The 22,473-nt window shown below is 45.4% G+C and overlaps 1 protein-coding gene across 1 annotated transcript in view; it reads left to right on the top strand.

Annotated features, from left to right (window-relative positions):
* The window catches only part of ATP6V0A4 (ATPase H+ transporting V0 subunit a4), a gene marked incomplete at its 5' end in the record, with an annotated part of 47,131 nt that overhangs the window by 19,106 nt on the left and 5,552 nt on the right, over positions 1-22,473 (top strand). Inside the window, 8 exons of the mRNA XM_081244609.1 lie at positions 586-736; positions 1,630-1,769; positions 3,432-3,589; positions 6,895-6,988; positions 10,601-10,719; positions 12,726-12,942; positions 16,051-16,152; positions 20,466-20,594. Coding sequence (XP_081100735.1) covers positions 586-736; positions 1,630-1,769; positions 3,432-3,589; positions 6,895-6,988; positions 10,601-10,719; positions 12,726-12,942; positions 16,051-16,152; positions 20,466-20,594 — 1,110 coding nt within the window. The remainder of the gene's footprint in view (positions 1-585; positions 737-1,629; positions 1,770-3,431; positions 3,590-6,894; positions 6,989-10,600; positions 10,720-12,725; positions 12,943-16,050; positions 16,153-20,465; positions 20,595-22,473) is intronic.

Below are 22,473 nucleotides of genomic sequence, written 5' to 3'. Positions count from 1 at the left end.
ACGATTAGCAAGATTTGGTGATTAATTGAATCAAGAGAAGGGACGAGTCTCATGATTCCAAAGTTTCTGGAATCTGGAGATTGGAGATTACTGAGAGGTCAGGGGAGGACCTGGCTATGGGGCAAGTTGGTGAGTTCAGTTTTAGGCTCCTGGATTTTTGGGGGGTTGCTGAGACATGAGTGTTTGAAAGCCTAGGCAGGCAATTAAAAGAGAATTGAAATTTCGGAGAGGGTCAGGGCCATTGGGAATATAGGCACAGAATTAGGAAAATGAATGAACTCTTGAGAGAGTAAGTGGGAAGGAAGGAAGGAAGAGTGGAGGGCTCAGAACTGTGCACAACATTTGCAGGAGCAGGAGAATGGAAATTGCCAGAGAATCAGGAGGAACTCTACTCTCTCGACAACTCTCCTGTAAGAGAAATTAGATAAGTACTAACTTTACAGATGAGGTCATGAGTCTCAGAGAGGTCAGAAAATTGTCCCAAGTTCACCCAGTAAGGGATGGCAGGAGGTGGACTGTGATGCACCTGCTGACACCTAGCCTATGGCTCTCTTCCTTACATCTTCTTATATGTTCTTTTTGCAGGAACTAAGTGGCTCCTCCATGGTCCCCATCATGACAGCAGTGCAATCTAAAACAGCTCCTCCCACATTTAACAGGACCAATAAATTCACAGCTGGCTTCCAGAATATTGTAGATGCATATGGTGTAGGCAGTTACCGGGAGATGAACCCAGGTAAAGGGACTGATGTGTTGCGCAACTAAGCAGCTTGAAAATGAAAACTGGATAAGATTTACCCCTTCGGTGGCCTTGGCAGTTAATCACTTTGAACTGTGACATTCCTAAAATCCTATTTGGCTTCCTAATGCCCTGCATTGTCTTTTGCAAATGGTGATTAGTGAAAGATTTGCTCTTTGTCAAGATTTCACCTGTTCTCCCTTAAACCGTAGATGTATCAGGCAGCCAAATTCAGTTCTTGTTTCCTTACTGATTCAATGAGGGTCATCTGTAGGCATCTGCACAGTCCCATGGGCGTTGTGTGGGAGAGATGGAGATGGACGTAGACAGGACTTGTAGTCAGAAGACTGGAGTCACAAGCTGTGTCACTAAGTTGATTTGTAAAATAAAGGGGATTTGTAAAATAGACCAGATGTCCTTAAGCCAAGCAGTTTATGGTGCTGTTCTTCTCCAGCCTGAGTCCCAATCTAATTTGTGACCCATACTGTAGGGACCCTGGAAGGTTGAGGGTCCTGTGAGTAACTGCTGGAGGTGTGTGGTGCATGGAATGGAGAAACAGACAAAAGATGGTGGTAGAAAGAGTATAGAAAGCACTTAGAGATAGGAAACTGGTTTTAAGTCCCATTAAGCTTTGTGATCATGGGGAGAGTCACTTAGCTGCTCCAAAACTCAGCTCATCTGTAAACTGGGGAATAATACTACTTACTCATTGATGAGTTAATGTATGGGGGAGGTAAGCGAGTGTCAGGGGTGGGGATGGTGAGGGAAGACAGAATCAGAAAGACACAAGGAACCAGCTTGTAGATCGTGGAGCCTGGTAGAGACATCTTTGATGTGGGGCCCAAAGAACGTTGGGAGGACTCAGGCTGTTGTGGGTCTCACCTCTACAGCTCCCTACACCATCATCACTTTCCCCTTCCTGTTCGCTGTGATGTTTGGAGACTGTGGTCACGGAACCGTGATGCTACTGGCAGCCCTTTGGATGGTCCTTAATGAGAGACGCTTGCTGTCCCAGAAGACGGCCAATGAGGTGAGTGTTCATCAAATGTCTCACCTTGTTTCTTGGAGGTTATAAGTAGAATATTAAAAATGTGAATATTGTTTTCACCATGGAAATAACATGTTGTTATAAAAAGTAAGAGAAAGATGGAAAGTAAAAAAGGACCAAAGTTCAACATAAAAACTCCTGGCCAAAAGTAAATCCTTTGGATGGTTTGGTGCAGTAGCATCTTTGTTTTTTGTACCTTACTTGACAAGGCGTTGATCTTTTCCTTTACTTTTTTTTCTTAACATTGATTTTCTCCTTTGATTATAAAAGCAATATATGTTCACTGCAAAAATGGGGAAAATACAATAATCTCACTACCTAGAGAAAATCACAATTAATGTTTTTTTTTCTGTGCTTATACACAGGTATATAATTTTCTAAAATTGGGATGAAATAGTGCATATTAATTTGTAGCTTCCTTTTTTTTTCACTCAAAATATCACAAATATTTTTTTATGGCAGAGCCCTTCTACGATCAGCCCATGATCAGCATTCTTATGAACTGCTGAGAAATCCTGAATATTGGGTCTTCACTTGCACACTTGAAGTTTCCACATTTTCTGTGAAATCCCTGCACAGCGTTGTGAAAGTTAAGACAATTCAAGTCCGCATTGTTTCAAAGTTAATCAGCTATCATCACTTTATGTCCACTGTAATACATTATATAAACTGGAAACATGCTTTTCACTCTGTTCTGAATTTTAAGAATATCTGCAGTCTTTTCATACAAGTTGACTTAAGTTGAGCTAGTTCAATGATGTCATAGCAAGTCAGTCATAAGCAGCGTTAGTGGGAGAATCAACCTGTGACCAATAGAGTTTTCCATGACAAGCATCTTAACAGCTGTGCTTTCCTATAATAAATATTTAAAGTCTCAAATGGACACTTCAGCAGTTCTGAGAACGGCTGATACACATTATCCTGTCCTAAGGAAAACGCTTTACTCTTCTTGGTGGATGTGCTTAGACAGAGACTCACTGTTATAACAAGACCCCAAATGAGTGTAGACTTCACTTGCTGTAAAACTTAGCAGCATAGGAGGCAGGTCCTAGAAGCACTTGAGGTAGCTGCCACCCACTTTCAAGTCCCTTCCTTTATAAGGGAAGCCTCAGCTTCTTCAGTTTCGTTTTCTAACCAAGGCTGAATTAAAGAGTATGAAGCTTATAGTGCTTTGTTTCCACAGTAACAGCTACCATTCTAGGACTTTTCTGAATCACCCGTAGAAGCTCAGGAATATCAGGACGTGTGTGCCCTGTTTGGATCACTTTTTTTTTTTCTTTTTTTTTGCCGTACGCGGGCCTCTCACTGTTGTGGCCCCTCCCGTTGCGGAGCACAGGCTCCGGATGCGCAGGCCCAGCGGCCATGGCTCACGGGCCCAGCCGCTCCGCGGCATATGGGATCCTCCCGGACCGGGGCACGAACCCGTATCCCCTGCATCGGCAGGCGGACTCTCAACCACTGCGCCACCAGGGAGGCCCTGTTTGGATCACTTTGATGCCTGCCTGGTCACATGGCCCCTCTGGGTGGGATGCCCATGTGCCTTGCAGTGGCTGTCCCAGTGGTGCTGGAGGCATCCTGTAACACACGTCCCCGGGGTCTGGTTCAGAGCCCACTGACAATCGTCCTCTGTCTCCCTGGGGCCAGATTTGGAACACCTTCTTCCACGGTCGCTACCTGATCCTCCTCATGGGCATCTTCTCCATCTACACGGGCTTGATTTACAACGACTGCTTCTCCAAGTCTTTCAACATCTTCGGCTCTTCTTGGAGCGTCCAACCCATGTTCAGAAATGGCACATGGAAGTAAGTTGGGACAGAGCTGGGTCACTCAGTGGCCATCCAGGTGGCCTCAGTGACAGTTCTCATGGCCGGGGGATTCTACGCCTGGCTCTGCTCAGAGGTGCGCCCACCACTTCAACAAATAATTTGGTTTTATCTATTGAGTGTGAGACCTTGTACCACTTCCTCAGTAACTGCGCTGGTAACTGTAATACATGGAAAGAGTTTTTAAAATTTCAGCTGAATTAAGTAGGTATCCTGGAGTGCATCCCATGTGCCAGGCACTGTTGCGAAAACAACGGTGGGGCAGGTATAAACTGGGCATCTGAGTAGCAGTCGTGGAAGTGAGGCTTCCGGGAGAAGGAGGTGGCGTTTGAAACATACCTTACTTGGCAGGGAATCGGGGATAGAGTGAAATTATGCAGCCACATACTTAGGACAGAAGGCTTTGCTTTAAGAAAGGCTGATGCAGGTTTGAACTATAGATAAGGGATTGGTTTTCCATGTTCCCATGCCCGGACTCACCAGAAGGGCATTTTTTTTTTTTTTGACTGCTCAGAGCAGCTTGATTGTTGAAAGCAAAGGAGGAGACGGTTAGTTTTGCGCTACTATACTTGTTCCCTGTACTTGTGGGTGACGGGGTGAGGAAGGCAGAGGGTAGGATGTGCAGGCTGGTGAGAAGTTTGGGCTGCAGGAGAGAGACCTGGAAGCTCTCTGCGTCCCCACCCACCACACCTTCCGCAGGCATCCCCAGTTATTATGCAGTGTGTCAGACACACAGTCATCAGGATGGAGACAGCGCTTCGGAATGGAGACCTTTATGGGGAGGGAGAAAGATTTTCGAGTCTGAGGGGTGGGTCAGTGTGATGAATTGGGGGAGAAGAGGAGGGCAGTGGAGGGGCAGGGGCTTCGAGGGAGAATGTTGGCTCCCTTGGGATCTTTGGGGCACCTTCGGCTGCCTGCATCACACACTCGAGACAACCACAGTGGTTTCCGGGTCACTTTGCGAGGCCTAAAAGTCCCAGGTGATGTTCCCTCACGTCTGCCCACTCACCTGCTTCAGGGCAGCGTCAGGTTTCTCTGTCTCTTTCTGGAATGTCCAGTGGGAAGTGTGACAGGAGAGCACCGCGAGAAAGGGGAGGCGGAGATGTGTAACCGTATCTGCAACCTTGCTTCCATCTTTTCTCTCTCAAGCATGGTAGGACTTTCTATTTAAGGCACGTCAGGGGTCTTATCTGCTCACCAAAATCTGCACCACACATCGTAAGTGGGGGGAGAGAATACACCATCCGTCTCATCCGAGGATTTCTCAGTTAGGAAAGATTCAACGCAGGGTTCCTTTCGACGTGAATGTTCCTAAGTGCATTTGGGGGCTTGGTGCTGACTGAGGGCCCAGGGGGGCTCAGGGGCTATCGTAGTACAGGTGGGTGTGTCACAGAGGCTCCGTGCCTCTCCTTTTAGTCCCTTTGCTGGGTCCAAGTGCCCTGTAGGAGAGGACAGGAATGTTGAACAATAAATAAGTAAATAAAAATGAAGAAGAAAACATTTTGCAGGGCTACAATTACAGATGGCTATGTGTATGGGGTTTTGTTTGTTTTTTCTTTGCAATTAGTATCCTGAAGAGCTGCCTACAAGAACAAAACTGTCATAACATTTGGAGAGAAATGGCTGAGTTTTGCTCTTCAGCTTTAAACTCATAAGCACAGTGATGGATCCCGAAACATGTGTTAAATCAGCATAACTTCAGCAAACTATTTACACAAAATTTCATTTGCCCTGGAGTGTGACTGGGAAAAGTCCGAGTCAACTGACTTACTCTGCAAACGTGGGTTGTGTGCATGTAAATTACCCTGGCCCCAGTTCCAGGCTGTGGAGGCCAAGCCTAGTCGGAGAGACCCCAAGCTCAGCCCCACGCCCAAGCATGGATGGTATGAAGCACACCCTCTTCAGCAGGGAGGCGAAAGGAAATCGTAGGCATCCATCAGAGCGGCAGAGGGCCCAGCGGGCTGATTTTGTCACTGGCCACAAGCTAGGTCTTGGGCCTGCTTTCCCTGACAGTGGGCTAGAGACACTGTCACACCATCCTTCAGCCACAGACCACAAGAATCACGTGTGTTGTCACCAAAATTGGGTTGATTGACTCAGTGAGGGAGATGGTGCCCTCTGGGGATGGTGAGCATCTCAGTAAGAGGGTGTTAGAAGGGCTTAGAGGATTTGGCCTCTGGGAGGATAAGGGGAATGTTGGTCATTTTTGTGGTTTGGACAACATCCTTATTTTGAACTGTCCGTATTTTGATATCAGATATGATTGTGGAATGGTCTTGTTTTTGTCTTGATCCATGATGGTCACAGGGTGGCCTTGTCTGATGTTGTTCTGTGAAACAGATAACATGGCTTAGCTGTGGGCGCCAGGCCAGTTCCCTCTTTTTTCTTTGTTGGCACACAAACACATCTCTGATCATTAGATCCAACCATTTGCACTGAGGCGTGCTGTTAGGACCGGAGTCTAGGTCTGAGATGGCTGGTCAGGGCCAGCTGTTTACACTGTCTCTGAGGGCCTTGGTCAGCATAGCCAGGCTTCCTCATTTCCCCTGTGCTACCAAATACCCACCACAGCCCGGCTGCAGGAGGGAGGGAGTGTATTTCTCGGCAGCCTCTCCACGTTGCCAACATTCTGTTCTTCATCCTTTCAAATACTCATCCTTGGGCCCCTCCATAGATGTGTGCTCTTAAAAAAAGAAAAATTAAGCCCTAATGTTCTTAACCCCTTCAGGTTTGCACAGATGGTAAGAAATTCCTGCCCATTGACATTTGTGCTTCTGGGTGAGAATGGGACACAGATTTAAAGGCAGTTAATGGACCACAGCTTTCAGGGGCTGAGTTTCCCAGAGGTCAGGGACCACGTGTGAAAGCCCGTTCACTCCTCCAGGATCAGTTCTCGTGCTCCCAGGGGAGATTTCCCAGCCTGGTCCCAGGGCTGGGTTTTATTTCCTCTATACTCCTGTCACCCTTGCCCCCTGCCTCTTTTCTGATGTAGTATAACTTTTTCTTGACTATACCCAGTCAGGCTGAGAGCCCTTTGGAAACTCAGACTGTGACCTCCTTGGGGGCCAGATGGTAATTTCTGTAGCTCAGTACCTAGGGTGATACTCAGCACATAGTAGGTATCCAATACCCATTTGTGGAATAATTGAATGAACCAATTGGTGAGTTGCACCAACAGTTAGGCTTTGATTGGCTCGCAAGTGGCTGACTGATGGTACTGTAGTATTTTTCCTACCTCTAGTTGATCATTGGTTTTGTTTTGTTTTTCCTTTCTCCCTCTGTAGTACACAAGTAATGGAAACGAATCCATATTTACAGCTGGACCCAGCTGTTCCGGGAGTGTACTCTGGAAATCCATACCCTTTTGGGATTGATCCGGTAATAATGTCTTCTGAGATTAAATATTTATTCTGTAAAATGTCTCGCTGAGGAGATCTCTGTGTGGAGGGGACGAAAGTGCCAGAACCTGTCAAATCCACCAACTTGTACTGACATAGAATAGCATGTCCTGGAGGTTTTTGTGACACACTGCAATGGATTCAAGTAAATGTCCTACCTGCACCCTTTACCCAGCCCCTGGGTCATTTTCCATGCAACTTCCCAAACATCTGCCTCTTTCTTCTCAGTTATACCCTTGGTGGTTTACAGTTGCTTCTTTAAAAGGCCCTTGGTTGCTTGGAAAACATGCATATTAGATAAGCAATTTAGCATCCTAACCAAGTTCCCAACTTTGGCGTTTTCTTGCAGTGATTAGCATCTCTCTTTTTTCCTAGAAAAGTGTGGATTTGCTTTTATATTTGCTTTATTTTATTGCATAGAATTATACAAGTTTTAAAAAAATGTGTTAACTCTAATGGTTTGTTATATCTACCTCAATTGGATTTGAGCCAAACAAACAAAGGTGCTTCCTCGCCCAGCCTGCAGGTACAAAGAGATGTCAAGAAGACACATCCCTATTTGGGTAAAACCCCTCACACGATGGCTTATCACCATATTGCCACCAGGTGGCGGTCTTGTGCTCCAAATGAGCACAAGTGTTTGGAACTGAACTTGGCACATGGGGTTCATAAAAGTTTCCTGTATGCTCATTTTTTTGGAAGAGAACTTGAGACCACAGTTTTACTGGCTGACAGTTGAGAGTAATAGCACTGGCCCTAAAGTTGGTTCTCTGGTCTCTCCTGTCTTGTGGGTCATCTCCTCTTCAGTTTTCCTGTTCCTCCCACTTGCTGCCCACCTCCTGTCTCTTATAAAAACAGCAAGCATCACCCAGGATTGGTTTATACTTGCCACCCAGGGGCACTTGCATTCTAAGTTTTATCAAAAGAGGCGAAGTCCTTGAAGTCCTGTTTGTAAGCTGCAAAGTGCTAAAGAGAAATGCAAGTTGTTATTTTTGTAGACTGGAAGGCTTTATCTTCAGTCCAAGGAATTTCATGATTAGCGAACAGGCAGCGGAGGAGTATCAGAGGGGAGTGATTTTTAGGGTCTGGTTGACCTTCCTTTCCTTTTTTTTTTTTTTTTTTTTTTCTTTTTGCGGTATGCGGGCCTCTCACTGTTGTGGCCTCTCCCGCTGCGGAGCACAGGCTCCGGACGCGCAGGCCCAGAGGCCATGGCTCACGGGCCCAGCCGCTCCGCGCATATGGGATCCTCCCAGACCGGGGCACGAACCCGTATCCCCTGCATCGGCAGGCGGACTCTCAACCACTGCGCCACCAGGGAGGCCCTACCTTCCTTTCCTTTGAATCTCATTGCTCCTACTGTCCTGTCTCTTCTCTTCACAGCCCCCATCTAATGCATCAGCAAATCCTGTCTACCCAATTTTGCTCCTCATGGACAAAGGGAGGGTAGCAAATTTCACGATTCAGAATTGAGTGGTCCAGTCTTTACTCTGTGTGCAATTTTGTCATCTGCCCACTAGTTAGAAAAGAAAAGAAAAATGTGAGGGTGAAAGGGAAGGTGATGTGTTGAAAATAGTTAATTTTTTCCTAGTAACATTTAGATTTTTGAAGATTTTTGGTCTTTTTAAACATTATAAAATAATAATATATATGATTAAAAACCCATATAATACAAAAATTATTAAAAAATAAAAAGATAAAGCAGAAACTAACACACCATTGTAAAGCAATTATACTCCAATAAAGATGTTAAAAAAATTTTTTTAAATAAAAAGAGTTGCCTTTCTTACCTTTCCTCTTCCTTCAATCTGATTGCCCAGAGATAATCTCTTTAATAGAACATTTCTGTGTTTATATTAGCACTTATATATATTAATGAAGGGTTTGATTTTTACATAATGTAAATTTCTACAGCTGCATTTATTAACTCTGTTGAGGATCTGTTTGTGAATCAGAGCACAAAATATTCGGGCATCAGAGCTGAGGGGGCTTTCTAAAGGCGTCTGTAAATATTTTATAATAAATGAACATTACACAATGGTTACAAGCCCATGTTTTAGAATCAGATAGGCTGCGTTTAAATCTTGGCTTTTCTATTTACTTGCTATGTGATTTTGAGCAAATTATCATCTCTGGGTCTGTGTTTCCTCATCTGTAAAATGGGTATAATAATAGCCCTCATAGAATTGTTCAGAAGAGTAAATGAATTTTATAGGTAAAACACCCAGAAGAGTCTGGTGCGTAAACAGAGTAAATGCTCCATTTGCTGTTATATTATTTCTCCTTGGGTGTGTAAGTAACTTAGTCTCTCTGAGATTTTGATAAATGCCCTTATCTGTAAAATGGGAGTACTTATAACTATCTCATCGAGTTTTTGTTAGAATTAAATGAGATAAATACACTTAAAGAGCTTAGTATGTACCTGGTACTTAACCATGAACATTTTTTAGTTTTTCCAAGCTGGGTCTAAGGTGTACTGGTAACCCTGCCCTTACTGTGTTGAGTGATTCTGTCGAGACTGGCCAACCAGGAGGGCAAAGGGAAAAAGCAGAGGGTGGAGGGCAAGCCTGGTGCAGCTTCAATGCCAGGGCAGATGGGGAGGGTAGTGGAGGTGCCTCTGGGGTCTGAGCACCTGTTATAGGAGTCCCTTTCCCCCATCTCCCCAGCAGCCCCCTTAGTGATTGTTCAGCTGGCAGCCGCTCAGGACATTGTCGAGACAGAATCAGTGAGAGGTGGTTCCTGCATGGGGGCGGGGAAGGTAACTGTGCACTGAGGCTGCACTAGGTGGATGTCGACCCCTTAGCAGAAGCAGAGGAGTTTGGAGGAGGAAGTAGTTTAGGAGGAAAGAAAAGAAGACCCTGTGGCTTTGTTGGTTCTGAGGAGCAAACCCTCCAGATGCCTAAAGTTCCAGAGGGGTCAGAGGTGGGAGCAAGGACTTGAATCATTCACATGGGGGTGGGTGTTGGAGATTTCTGTGGGGAAGAAGAGCGTTAGTGACTGGGGCCATTAACCAGGGTGAGACCACGGCAGCCCCCAGCCGCTGAGTGCTTGTTCTGTGTGCCTGTCTTGTACGGGCAGGACAGGTACACGCGTCCCTCTCTGTGCCAATAAGTGTTGACTACAGGAGGGGCTTCTTGAGAAGGGCCTGGGAAAATGCTTTGTAATGTAAAGCGCTATAGAAGTTCAGAGTAAAAGGTGGCATTATTAAGAGGGGATTGGCTAAATTCATGGGCCAGAAATCTACACCATTAATGTGGGAACCCAGGCAAGTTTGAGATCTCTCCATAATGTTTCAGAATGTCTTTTCATTTAGAACAGGGGAAAAATCATGTCGTTTTTTTTTTTTCTTCCAGTTACTTGATGTTTTACTAATGGTGCTATTGGTTCCAACACATTTGTCATGAGAGTTGCATTTATAAGGGGTTTGGTCCTTTTCTTTTTTTCTTAGCCTAAAATGCATGTGCTGAACTGGACAGAAATTTGAAACTGTGGTTCCCAGAGTGACTTTTTCAGGGGAAATCGAGCTCTCGCCCCTGACTCTGGGAGAACTTCCAGACTCTGGTCTCATGTCTTTCTTGTCACGTTTCCCTTCCAGGTTTGGAACTTGGCTTCAAACAAGCTAACATTCTTGAACTCCTATAAGATGAAGATGTCAGTTATCCTGGGAATTGTCCAGATGGTTTTTGGTGTCATTCTCAGCCTTTTCAATCACATGTAAGTTTCACAATGAACTTTCTGCCTGTTGGTCTGACCATGTCGGGGATGAGCAGTGGCAGAGCCACCAGTTTGCTCCTGTGTCCCCTCCATGCACGTTTCCTTCCTATGGGGATTGCTTTCCCCGGTCTCTTGGCTTGAGCTCAGACAAGCTGGTTTGCCAGAAATGACACCTCTGTTTCTCCTGAGCTGAGTGCACCTTTCACCTCAGAAATATTTGAGGGTTCAGAAAGAGACTGCAAGGCCACAGTGCTATGTGTCGTCCCAGCCTGCAGGGCCTCCGTTGGTGCTAGATCCAGGCTTAACTCCCACCAGTGGGCAAATGGGGACATAAGTGCCCTCAAATTCTGAATTCCATTTGGTATAATTTCATCCTGCTGGCAGCAGCCTCTCTCTCATTTCTTTGACTGTTAACATTCTCCCATCTCTTCTTTCTGTTAAGATTGATCTCTAGAAAGCTTCTCAAACTTGCATATTTGTGCTAAAGTTGTGAATGTTTGAAAACAGCCTCAAATATGCCTACTTAGAGATACTTTTGTGGACATGGCAGCTTGTAGGTATTGCTGAAACCCACCTGCCAGGAGGTCAGCACAGTGCCAAAGAAATGGTACAGAGTTTCGAGTCAGAGATTTGACTGATGGTTCTCTTTATAGCTGTGTGATCATAGATGTGTAGTTTAACGTCTCTGAGATCATTTTCTGCTGTAGAATGGGAATAGAGGAGTCAGAAGGGGTCAATTATTGTGCAGTAACAAACAGCTCCCAAATCACAGTGGTTTATGACCGTGATGCGTGTCATCGTGGGCCACTGGGGGCGCTGCTCATCTCATCCTCACACTGGGACCAGAGCTGATGGGCTGCCACCACCTGGAAACTGCCAGTTGCTGTGACAGGAGAGTGTGGTCAGTTACCCACTGACTCTTAAGCTTCCACCTGGAGTGACACCTGCCACCTCCATTCCCATTTTATTGACCAGAGCCAGTCACTGATTGGACTGACCTCCAATCAGAAAACCAATAGATGTACGATTCTACTTAAAAAATAAGAACTATTTAGTGAGTAAACGAATGACAGCGCCTTGGTACTCCTGCCTGCCTGAAAGTGCTGTGAGAGTTAAATGAGAGAGAAAACCGGGAAGTGCTTTCTGGACTATGATTGACATCGTGTGTCAGGCTGGCCTCAACTATCTCTAGTAATCCTGCTTTATCATGGGATCTCCATTTTTCCCTCCAATAACTCTTACAATTGACAAAGGGTCTGGGGCCCTTTTCTGACATTTTAACTGGATGTCCCCCAGCTTAGTCTTGTGGGACTCTCTCTATGTCTTAGAGCAGAAGTTGGCAGACTTTCTCTGTAAAGGGCCAGATAGTAAATGTTTTAGGCCTTGCAGGCCAGATGGTCTGTGTCACAGCTACTCAATTCTGGTGTTGTAGTGTGAATGCTGCCACAGACTATATGTAAACAAACGAGTGTCAGTGTGTTCCAATAGAACTTTATTTATGAAAACTGAAATTTGAATTGCCTATAATTTTCACGTGTCATCAAATATTCTTTTGATTTCCCCCCCAACCATTTAATGATGTTAAAAGTTAAAGCTGTACACAACTAGGTGATGGGCTCAGTTTGGCCTGTGGGCCATTGGTGACCGACCCCTGTCCTAGGGCATCCTTAGGGGAAAAGCTGCCAAGCCATGCTTCTGTATCCTTGTACCATTAACTGTGTTGATATGAATTAGGTCTGCATGGGAAGCTGTGGCCAGATCATCAATTGTCTATGTGAGCCTGCCCTCTGCCTCAGACTTTATCTTCTAGACCCTGGTTCTCTCTGAACCTTTTGTGCAAAAGCACCTTTCTTTCTCATCTTCTCCAGCCATGCATGATTGCCGCTTGCCTGGGGAGTGGATGCAGGGTTCAAAGAAATGAACATTTGGTGATTTGGAGAGAATAGTGAGTTGTTGGTATTCCTTCAATGTTCTGTCTTGTATGTGTGTATGTTTTCCCCCCTCAGATTCTTCAGAAACACTCTCAACATCATTCTGCAGTTCATCCCCGAGATGATTTTTATCCTGTGTCTTTTTGGATACCTGGTCTTCATGATCATTTTCAAATGGTGCTCCTTCGATGTATCTGTGTCCCAGCGAGCGCCGAGCATCCTCATCCACTTCATCAACATGTTCCTGTTTAACTATAATGACCCTTCGAATGCACCCCTATACAAACATCAGGTATTTATGGGGCTTTTTTCTTCTTTTACGCACTTGATTATGTTCAATCTCTCTCCTACTCTTGGGTACTGCAGAGAGTAATTATTTGCAAGGCTGAGCCATCTCAGCACCCGATGTGTTAGGTTCTTCAAATTCAGAAGGTCTTATTGGATGAACGTCTGGGTGCTGAGGGCAGTGCTGTGGTGTGGCTCCAGCCATTCCTATCTGGGTAATACATGGGAGGGATTATTGCTGTGGGGTTGAAAATTAGCTTGTACGTTGTCTGCGAAGAAAGAAAACAATAATCCTTCAGATTGATTGGCTTGAAACTGTAAATGCTCTAAATAGCACCTTAAAAATGAAGAATCTTTTATTATAAAAGTAAACTGTAGTTAAGGTTCACAAGAAAGAAAACTGAAATAGAGTCAAGAAGAAGAATCCCTCTGTTCACATGGGGAGTGAGTTCCTGGAAAACTGAACCAAACTCATGCTGTCCTATGAGCTTCCATGGCTAATTGGAGATGCTTTCTTTCTTTTTTTTCTTTGGGCTCTTCTTCTATGGATGATACCTTCCAACAGTTGGATGTTATTGCCATTCTGACTTCTGTTTCTTTCAGCCTCATTATCAACTTAGTATTTTATTTTAAAAAAGTATCAATGTCCCATGAGAGGTGGGTATAAAAATATCTCAGTGGCTAATTTTTGGTAACACAAATAGTTCTTTTCCTCTGGCCTCTCCCAGTGATAACCTGATCATATTGTTTGCTGGTAGATTTTCACTAAGGGAGAACCCACTTATATAGGTTCTAATTCCTCTGGATCAAGCTCTAGGGCTAGATTTCCCAATACCAGGTGGCCCCTCAGAGCACATGGCACCTGCCAGTGACCGCTCATCCTGGGTCCCAGTTACAGCCACACGTCCTCATGAGTTTGAATCCTAGCTGTGTTCTCCTCCCCTACAGAAGCAGCAAATAAGAAGAAGAAAAAGTAAGGAATGATTTTAGCTAATAATCAGAGATGACATATAGCTCTGAAAACTCTCTTGTATCCCACCTTACTATTGTTGCCCCTGTTTGTTATACATCGATGGTGTAGGAACCATCCCTAGACTACTGGCATTAAATGAATGAATCTGGAAGGTTCGTTTATGCAATGCTGGAGTCTAAACGAAAGTTCACTTGGATTTCCCAAACAAGTCTTCTCTTTGAGGCTCGGTACTCAGATTCGCCACATAGTTCATGTGCTGATTCTTTTCCTAAAGACTAAAGTCCTGTCCTAGTGCGCTGAGCATTGAACAGTGAATGGCTTTTCCAGCTTTTTTCCATTCAAAAATGTTATTTGGAGTTGGCTGGTTTCCACACCCTGGAATGAAGATTGATTATCTAGACACAGTTTGCAGTTTCCATAACCTCATCTTCCCGTCATGCAGCTGGAAGAGACAGTGTAAGTTACTAATACAAACACTGCCCTGGTTGCTTCGTGCCATGTTTCAATATCAAAGAAGAAGAGCAACAGATAAGTAGACATCTTTGGTTGCTTTGTACATTGTGAGGGGAAAAAGCATGATATCTAAATGGGCAAATGGCAATGAGGTAGCTTTGAGGACAGGGGCCTGGGACTGGCAAGTGCCGTGTGTGTTCCCATGGTTCTCCCCCTACTTGGGAGCAGTTAAGAGTGGAGGAGAGGGCTTCCCTGGTGGCGCAGTGGTTAAGAATCCACCTGCCAATGCAGGGGACACGGGTTCGAGTCCTGGTCCGGGAAGATCCCACATGTCGCAGAGCAGCTAAGCCCGTGCGTCACAACTACTGAGCCTGAGCTCTAGAGCCCGTGAGCCACAACTACTGAGCCCGCGTGCCACAACTACTGAAGCCTGTGCGCCACAACTACTGAGCCTGCGCTCCAGAGCCCGTGTGCCACAACTACTGAAGCCAGCACGTGTAGAGCCCGTGCTCCGCAACAAGAGAAGCCACTGCAATGAGAAGCCTGCGCACCGCAACGAAGAGTAGCCCCCGCTCACCACAACTAGAGAAAGCCCGCGGCCAGTAACAAAGACCCAACTCAGCCAAAAATAAAATAAAATAAAATAAATTTATTTTAAAATAAAAGAGTGGAGGAGGGTAGGAGATGGAGCAGATAAAATGTTTCCACTGTTATCGGGGTAAATCTTGTTACAATTGGGATGATAATAAATTGTCTCACTGGGTGCTTGGCCAGAGCAATTAAAGAAATGTGAGGGCTCAAGAAGCGTTTTCCCTTTTACCCTGAGCACCCCATTTCTACACCTTTACAATGGCTCTGATGAAGCCTTCCCAGGAGTCCTGGTTCTTCAGACCATAGCAGCTCTGGGTCAGTCCTCAAACCCAGTGACTCGGGAGGGTAGGAAAAAGAGTTGGAGGTGAGGATGTGAAAGGAAATATGTGACAGGATGATAAAATGGGACGACTCCTGGGCTTCAGCGGGGCATGAAGACCATAGATGCCTCACTCCAAAGTGAATTGTGACAGAGAGAGAGACAACAAATGAGAGTTCAGCCCAGGCATCCCAGGACCCGTTAGGTAACTCACCCACAGTGAGTCTGTGCGAGTAGGGGACGATTTTTTTGCAAAAGAGAGCAAGAGGGCTTAGTAGTACTGGAAATACAAGGTTACTGATGGAGACAGTAAGTTTGTGACTTAAAGTGACCCAAGGACTTTTGGTCACTCCAGAGTGACCAGTGCAGTGCCAGGCCTTCTCTTTGTCCAGGGCCAGGGCTGACTGTCCCCATGGAACAGAGTCAAGGGGACAAGGGACAAATAAAGTTGCCCTTATGATGTGGCTCATGAGCACTTCTGTCCAATGACAGGCTCCACATGGTGTGGGTGTATGATACGGGACCACTTGGAGAGTAAGGAATAAAGAGAGGGAGACTCCAGTGTCCACCATGAGTGGACACCCCGTACCACCAGACTGACAGTTCTCTCTCTGCACTGGAAATGGCCCAAGATGGGAGGGTGAATGGGTCCATTGAAATGCTTGAGATCACTCCAAATAAAGTGCAGCTGAAATGATACATATTTACCATTTGTATCATATGAAATGTGCTGTGCAATCACCTTGAAATGATAGGATCTTACGGTTTTGGTCTTACAGCAAGAAGTCCAGAGCTTCTTTGTTATTATGGCTTTGATTTCTGTGCCGTGGATGCTTCTGATTAAGCCGTTTATTCTTAGAGCCAGTCATCAGAAATCCCAGGTAAGCACCATCCACTTCCATTCACTCACTGTGGGTAGGAATCGTGGGTTCCCTGCAAATGTAAGTTGGGGTTTAGAGAGAACACCGCATTTACCAGGGCCTGAAGGACCTGGTGTGGTGAGGAACTGGCCCACCCCAGGTATGCTTCCTACTGTAGAGCTCAGCTTTTCCTTGGGGCTTTCTTGATTCCGGCATAATGGTCACAGTTAAATCTTACGTGCTGCAAACCGTGCTTGGGGTGTGTGTGCTGAGTCAAGTGGTAGTTAATGACTTTTAAGGCTCTGAATGTGGTTGTTTTATTAGTTGAAAATAAGAGTCTTTTACTATAGTTTTAGTGTGCTAATGAGTGTTGAAAGTTGTTTTCATCAGGATTCTAAAGTTGTGGGGAAAAAAGTAAAGTTGTGGGCTTTTACTGTATTATGTTACAGATGGTGAGGGGGAACTAGAGGAGGAAACACGTTTAAATAAGTCTGTTCTTGTTTTTCTGATTTTCACCCTATTGTCAAACACCAGTTTCAGCCCACTTCCTCCTTTTGTCTAAACTTCTCCTGAGGTTCAGGTTTACTCAGGGGGTGACGAAGTGTTTACTGTCAGCCTAAATCAAATAGGATTTGGGAAGATTAACCTTCCAGGGAGCATTAGAGTCTGGAAAGGACACACAGGCACTGTTTGAGATGATGGGTCTCTGCTTCCCTCTGTTAGTGCAAAAGATTAAGTGGTCTATGCTGAGATCACCTATGTTTTAAGTGGTTGGAAATATTTTCAGATAAACCTTTTTTTCTAAACTCAGACGTGGCTGACAGTAGAGTCAGGGACCTAGGTGGGTCCAGGCTGGAGTTCAGGAGGTTCGTCTCTAGGTGGCGCTCTCTTTGTAAATCACCTGCCTCTCCCACTATTTCCTGCCAGCCTTGACCAGATCCAAGACCTGTCTGAAATATAATTTATGTGGGATACAAATACACAGGAAGGCAAACCAAAGAATACTTGTTTATTGTTTGGTAAATAGGTGAGAGACCAAGATGGTAAAGGAGAGTTGAGGTGGACCATTGTCCAAATAGGTGAACTGGTGTTTCAAAGAAAGGTGGCAAATACCTTTCTGCAGAAATAGGTGCAACTGTCTTTCTTAGAAACTCAACCTGTCCGTAAGTCGAGGACTAGGTTACTGCTGGCTCGCCTGAGTCCCAGGACTCTCAAACCATAGCTTGTCTTATTCTTTGCTCCACAAAAGCTGTTTAAATAGTGGCTGAGCCCAAAGTGACGGATTTCTCCCTTTTCCCCAGGGATGACTTGTATGACAGGGAAGGAGGTAGAGGTGCTTTTGTAGTCGGCCATCTTGGGCGATACCTCCTAGGCTGATTCAGGGGAACAGGGGCTCCTAAAGACTGCTTGGAGGCCTGCCTCCTTGGCCCCTGGGATGTGTAGCTGTCGATTGACTCCTTAGGCTGCTGATTAGATGGTCCTTTTTCAGGTCAGAAACATTTCCTTCCACCTCCATCCAAGAGGTGATTCCATCATGGAATTATTTGGCCTCCTCTCAATTCCCCCTGTGAAACCTTAAAGAGGCCCAGTATATAGAGATTATAAACAGACTTGTTCTGATGGGCCTCGGGGGGAAATGAGCAGAGGTCCCATCTCCTCAGGCTCCTCTGTAACCCTGTAGCCCTGGGTCCCTGCAGGACATGGTTTGGAAACCCCTTCCCTAGAGGGCCACCTGTGATGTGGCCCTTTTGACACGCACCCTGTAGGCAGCCAGTGAGCACACACCTCCTCCCCAGAACTACTCATGCCAGCCCCCTGGACCACCTGGACCACCCACATTCTGCTTCCTCTTCTGACTTGCTGCTGTGGACCCAGGTCTCCTGTCACTCCGTATCCCAGGTCACAGTGAAGTAACTTTGCATTTCTATTTAAAATCTTTACATTTACATGCGTGTTTTCTATGCTGAAATTCATTGAAGTATAACCTACATACGTCAAAGTGCACAAATGATAAGGGCACAGATCAGTGAAGTATCATAACATGAACACATCCGTGTGACCAGCAGTCAGATAGAGACGCAGAACACCATCAGACCCTGAAGTCCCTGTGTGCCTCCTTCCAGTCACTCTCACCCCAAGGTCAACCATTATCCTGACTTCTAACACCATAGGTTAGTTTTCCCTGCTCTTGAACTTTATGTAATTGGAACCATGCACCACGCCTTCATTTGGATCTGGCTTCCTTCATCCAGTGTTATGTTTGAGAGATTGTGTGTGTGTGTGTGATAGCTATGTATTATAGTATTCCCTTGCATGAATATACCACAATTTGGTTATCCATTCATATATTGATAGCTATTTGGCTTTTTTCCAGTGTTGTTAGTAATTACAAATAGTGCTGCTGTGAACATCCTTGTGTCTGTCTTTGTGCACACGTGTTTTACGTGTTTTTAGAAAGTTGCAAGTAACTAATTTAAAATTGATTACTATTTTATTTCAGACGGCATCCAGCTCAAACATTGTGAGATGTTTAGTTAGGGGGATTGCAAAGTATATTTTGAATGGGAAGAAGAGTCAGTGAGATCCACAAAGTCCCAGTGTCATGCTTCTACACAGTTGTTTATACTCATTTGAACCAATTTCAGGATATGACCAGAAAAGGCTAGCATTTAAAGATGGAAATGGAAAAACTGTCTTCTGTTTCTTCTTTGGTATTTTCTTCCTTAAGTTGATGGGGAGAGAAAATAGGATTTCAAGAAGACAAAGTAATGTTAACTTGAGCCCCATTCCTCACCATGGGGCAAGGAACCATGGGCCAAGGGGAAAGGCTTACCCAGAGCCCCATCTTGGTACCCAGCACCCTGGAATTCCTGTCCACATGGACACAAGCCCACTTCCAGGGCATAAAAAGGGCCAACCACAGCGCTGGCCTGGGTACCACTGACCCTGGTGTGGCCAAGGGACAGCAGCACTCCCAAGGAGGGAGTGTGGGTGGAACGTAGACATTTGGGTGGGAGTGTCCACGCATGTGCACACGAGGCCACAGCCCTTGTGCTGTGAGATGAAATCACAGGTGAGAAGGGAAGGGTCGCACGCTGGGGTGCAGGGCCAGCTCTCCCATGCTGCCATGTCCTGGTGTGGGATGCTGAATTTGAACCTGGTCTTCCAAGTTCTTGTGAGAATTTATTTATCAAGACAGAGGCCAGAACATATTTTATTTAGGAGTTTGTTGGCTTGATTGATAACTTTTAAATATTTAAACATATGGCATGTGGGCTTTCATTTGTACCTTCGCCCAAAGATCTGCAAATATCAGGTTCAGACCTGCTGAAGAAAGAAAGGTAAAGATACTTTAATGCCTAATTTGCTATACGCCACCTGTGAAATCATTCTAGGAAGAACTTTGGATGTGGGACATTAAATTTCACAGTGACTTGAAAGAAATATTTTCTTCAGATTCAAGGAGAAAACCAGGCCAAACTGAATGGTGACTACACCTAGATTTTTTTTTCCGTGAATTTTTTTCTCAGCTATTTTTATAAAGTGATGTTTTTATTTTAAAAAGTATGTTTGTGTTGGAAAAGTCATTGTCTAGTCCGTTTGGGCTGCTGTAGCAAAATACTGCACACTGGGTGGCTAAAACAACAGAAATTTATTGCTCACAGTTCTGAAGGCTAGAAGTCCAAGATCAAGGTGTCAGCATCGTCACCTTCTGGTGAAGCCCCTTTCCTGGTTCACTGCTGACATCTTTCTGTGTCCTCACCTGATGGGAGGAGCTTGGGAGCTCTCTGAAGCCTCTTTTATAAGACACTAATCCCATTCACGAGGGCTCCACCCTCATGACCTAAGTGCCTTCCAAAGGCTCCACTTCCTAATACTTTCATCTTTGGGGGTTAGGATTTTAACATGAATTTTGTGGGGGGACACAAACATTCAGACCATAGCAGTCATTAATCCCTCCTAATTTTGCTTGTAGAAATCTGGCTGTTTGGGTCACACGATGATTGGTTTACTGTAAAGAGTGTGATTAATTTGGCATATTCTGGAACACAGTGGAGAAAAGCAAGTGCCCTGGAATTAGACTGCCTGGATTTGAATCCTGGCTCTGCCACTAACTAGCCTTACCAGCTGTGCAGTCCTGGGCTCATTTCTTAACCTTTCTGTTACTTAAGTTTACTTCTCTGTAGAATGGGGTGCTTACATAAAAAGATTGAATAGAGGGTTTAGAACAGTATCTGGAACATAGCTAATATTTAATGAGAGCCTTTATTTTATATAGAAGTTTTGTCATTCTAAGGGTGAATTTGACACTGCATTTTCTTATTTGCTGAAAGCTACAGGCCTCCAGGATCCAAGAAGATGCCACCGAGGACATTGAAGGTGACAACTCCAATTCTTCCGTGAGCCCTGGTCCCAGGGCTTCTGCAGGTGCCCATGGGGCTCAGGATGACCATGATGAAGAGGTATTTGGGGGAGTTCCCTGGTGACCTAGTGGTTAGGATTTGGTGCCATCACTCCCATGGCCCAGGTTTGATCCCTGGTTGCGGAACTGAGATCCCACGAGCTGCATGGCCAAAAAAAAAATTGCTTATCTAAAGAAGAGGGAAGAGGTATTTGGGACTTGACACCCTATGAAGACGTCCAGTTTGTACAGATTCTAGAAGCCAGATCTAGTCAGGGATGATGCTCACATATTTAACAACCAGTAGCGTGTGGGCACCAGCCAATCAGAACAGACTTAGGCAGTAGAGCTGGGAGGGTTGGGAGGACCCTGCTGGTGGCAATCCTGTCATCACTGAGTCATGGCAAGTTGGGGAGGTCCCAGGAAAGGGGGGCCACTTAAGCTTACAGCTACTTACCAGCCAATCAGGGAGCATTTTAAATAATTACACCCAGGTGCTGCTCTATCTGTGAGTATGAGGTGAATATCAGCCTCACGTTTAGTGACATAGAAGGTCCTAAATGTTACTGAGGTCTCCTTGGCTCAGAACTGTGCCCCTGGGAGTCTGCTACATTTATGATGATCTTTCCCATCAGTGACCCTCACTCATGAGAGCAGAGGCCAAGTCTGGTCCCTTATATTGAAGCAAGAAGTGGGTTATTTATTCCCAGTCCTCCTCCCCAGCGTAAGCACACTCAGACGCCATCGCCGCCTCTGGCCTCAATCCTGGCTCAGTCTCTTCTTTGTTCACTTATCTTTGTAACATTGTCTGCCTCTCACGTGAAGTCACAAATTCATGTGTTCTTCTCTCCTCCCTCCCTGTCCCTTTCCATCCAAGGACAGCCACTCCTCCCTCAGGAATGTACCATGTTTTCCCAGACAAGACGGCTGGCTGTTTTTATACCATGACTGAAGTCACCCACAGTCCTGAACCCCGGGTGGGGGGTTTTAACCCGAGCTCTGTTCTAATTCTGGAGTGGGGACAGGGTTCCTGAGGCCTGAGAAGTGCTATAAATAACTCCGTCTGTGGTGTTAACTACTTAAAAAAAAAAACAACAAGTATTCATTTGCACCAATGAATAGTCAATTAGAATTAATGAAAAATCTGGATCATGGAAAGTTTTCCCAACAAGATTCCAGGTACAGACAGTAACCCATATTCACGGCGATTGGTATTACTAGGTCTGTCAGACCTGCTGGAATGTTTTAGAATCCAACCCACACATCTTCTGACTCATCAAGTCCCAGCCTGTCCAGTACAACCTTCCTCATCCATCCTCCTCGTGGCCTCGGTATATATCCGGTCAACGTTCACCTGCCACGTCCTTCGAGAACCAGCTGCCTTCACTGGGGGTGGCTTCAGGCTCCATCTGACGGCTCTTTCCCCGAGTACAATCATGCCTGGGTCTCCCAGCACAAGGCACATACAGGCTCGACTCTGCTTCCCCCTCCAGCTCCTGTCTCACTTCTCTCCACACCAGAGTTAGCCAAACTCCAGGTTAAGGGCCCAGTTCTCCAGACTGCCCAGTCTACCCAACACTTCTGACACCAGCCACAAGTTCAGAGGTCCCCTCAGACTCCCTCATGTTCAGTTATTTGTAGAGAGCTCACAGAACTCAGGAGAATGCTATACTTTCAATTACAGTTTTACTTACAACAAAAGTCTACAAGTCAGAACCAGCCAGAGGAAGACACAAGTAAGCAGAATCTGACACTGGGAAGGTTCCAAATGCAAAGCTTCTGTGTTCTTAGGGATGCATGACTCTCCCAGCATTGACATGTGGCAGTATTATCGTATTGTTAACTCAGGAAGCTCCCCTGAGCTTCTGTGTCTGATGTTTTATTGGGGTGTCATTATGTAGGTGTGATTGACCCAAGTGCAGTCCAGGTGGTTGCACTCA

The sequence above is a fragment of the Mesoplodon bidens genome (genome assembly GCF_964165515.1).
Source record: "Mesoplodon bidens genome assembly, chromosome: 9".
NCBI lineage: Eukaryota > Metazoa > Chordata > Mammalia > Artiodactyla > Ziphiidae > Mesoplodon > Mesoplodon bidens.
This window is presented reverse-complemented; position numbering and strand designations above follow the sequence as displayed.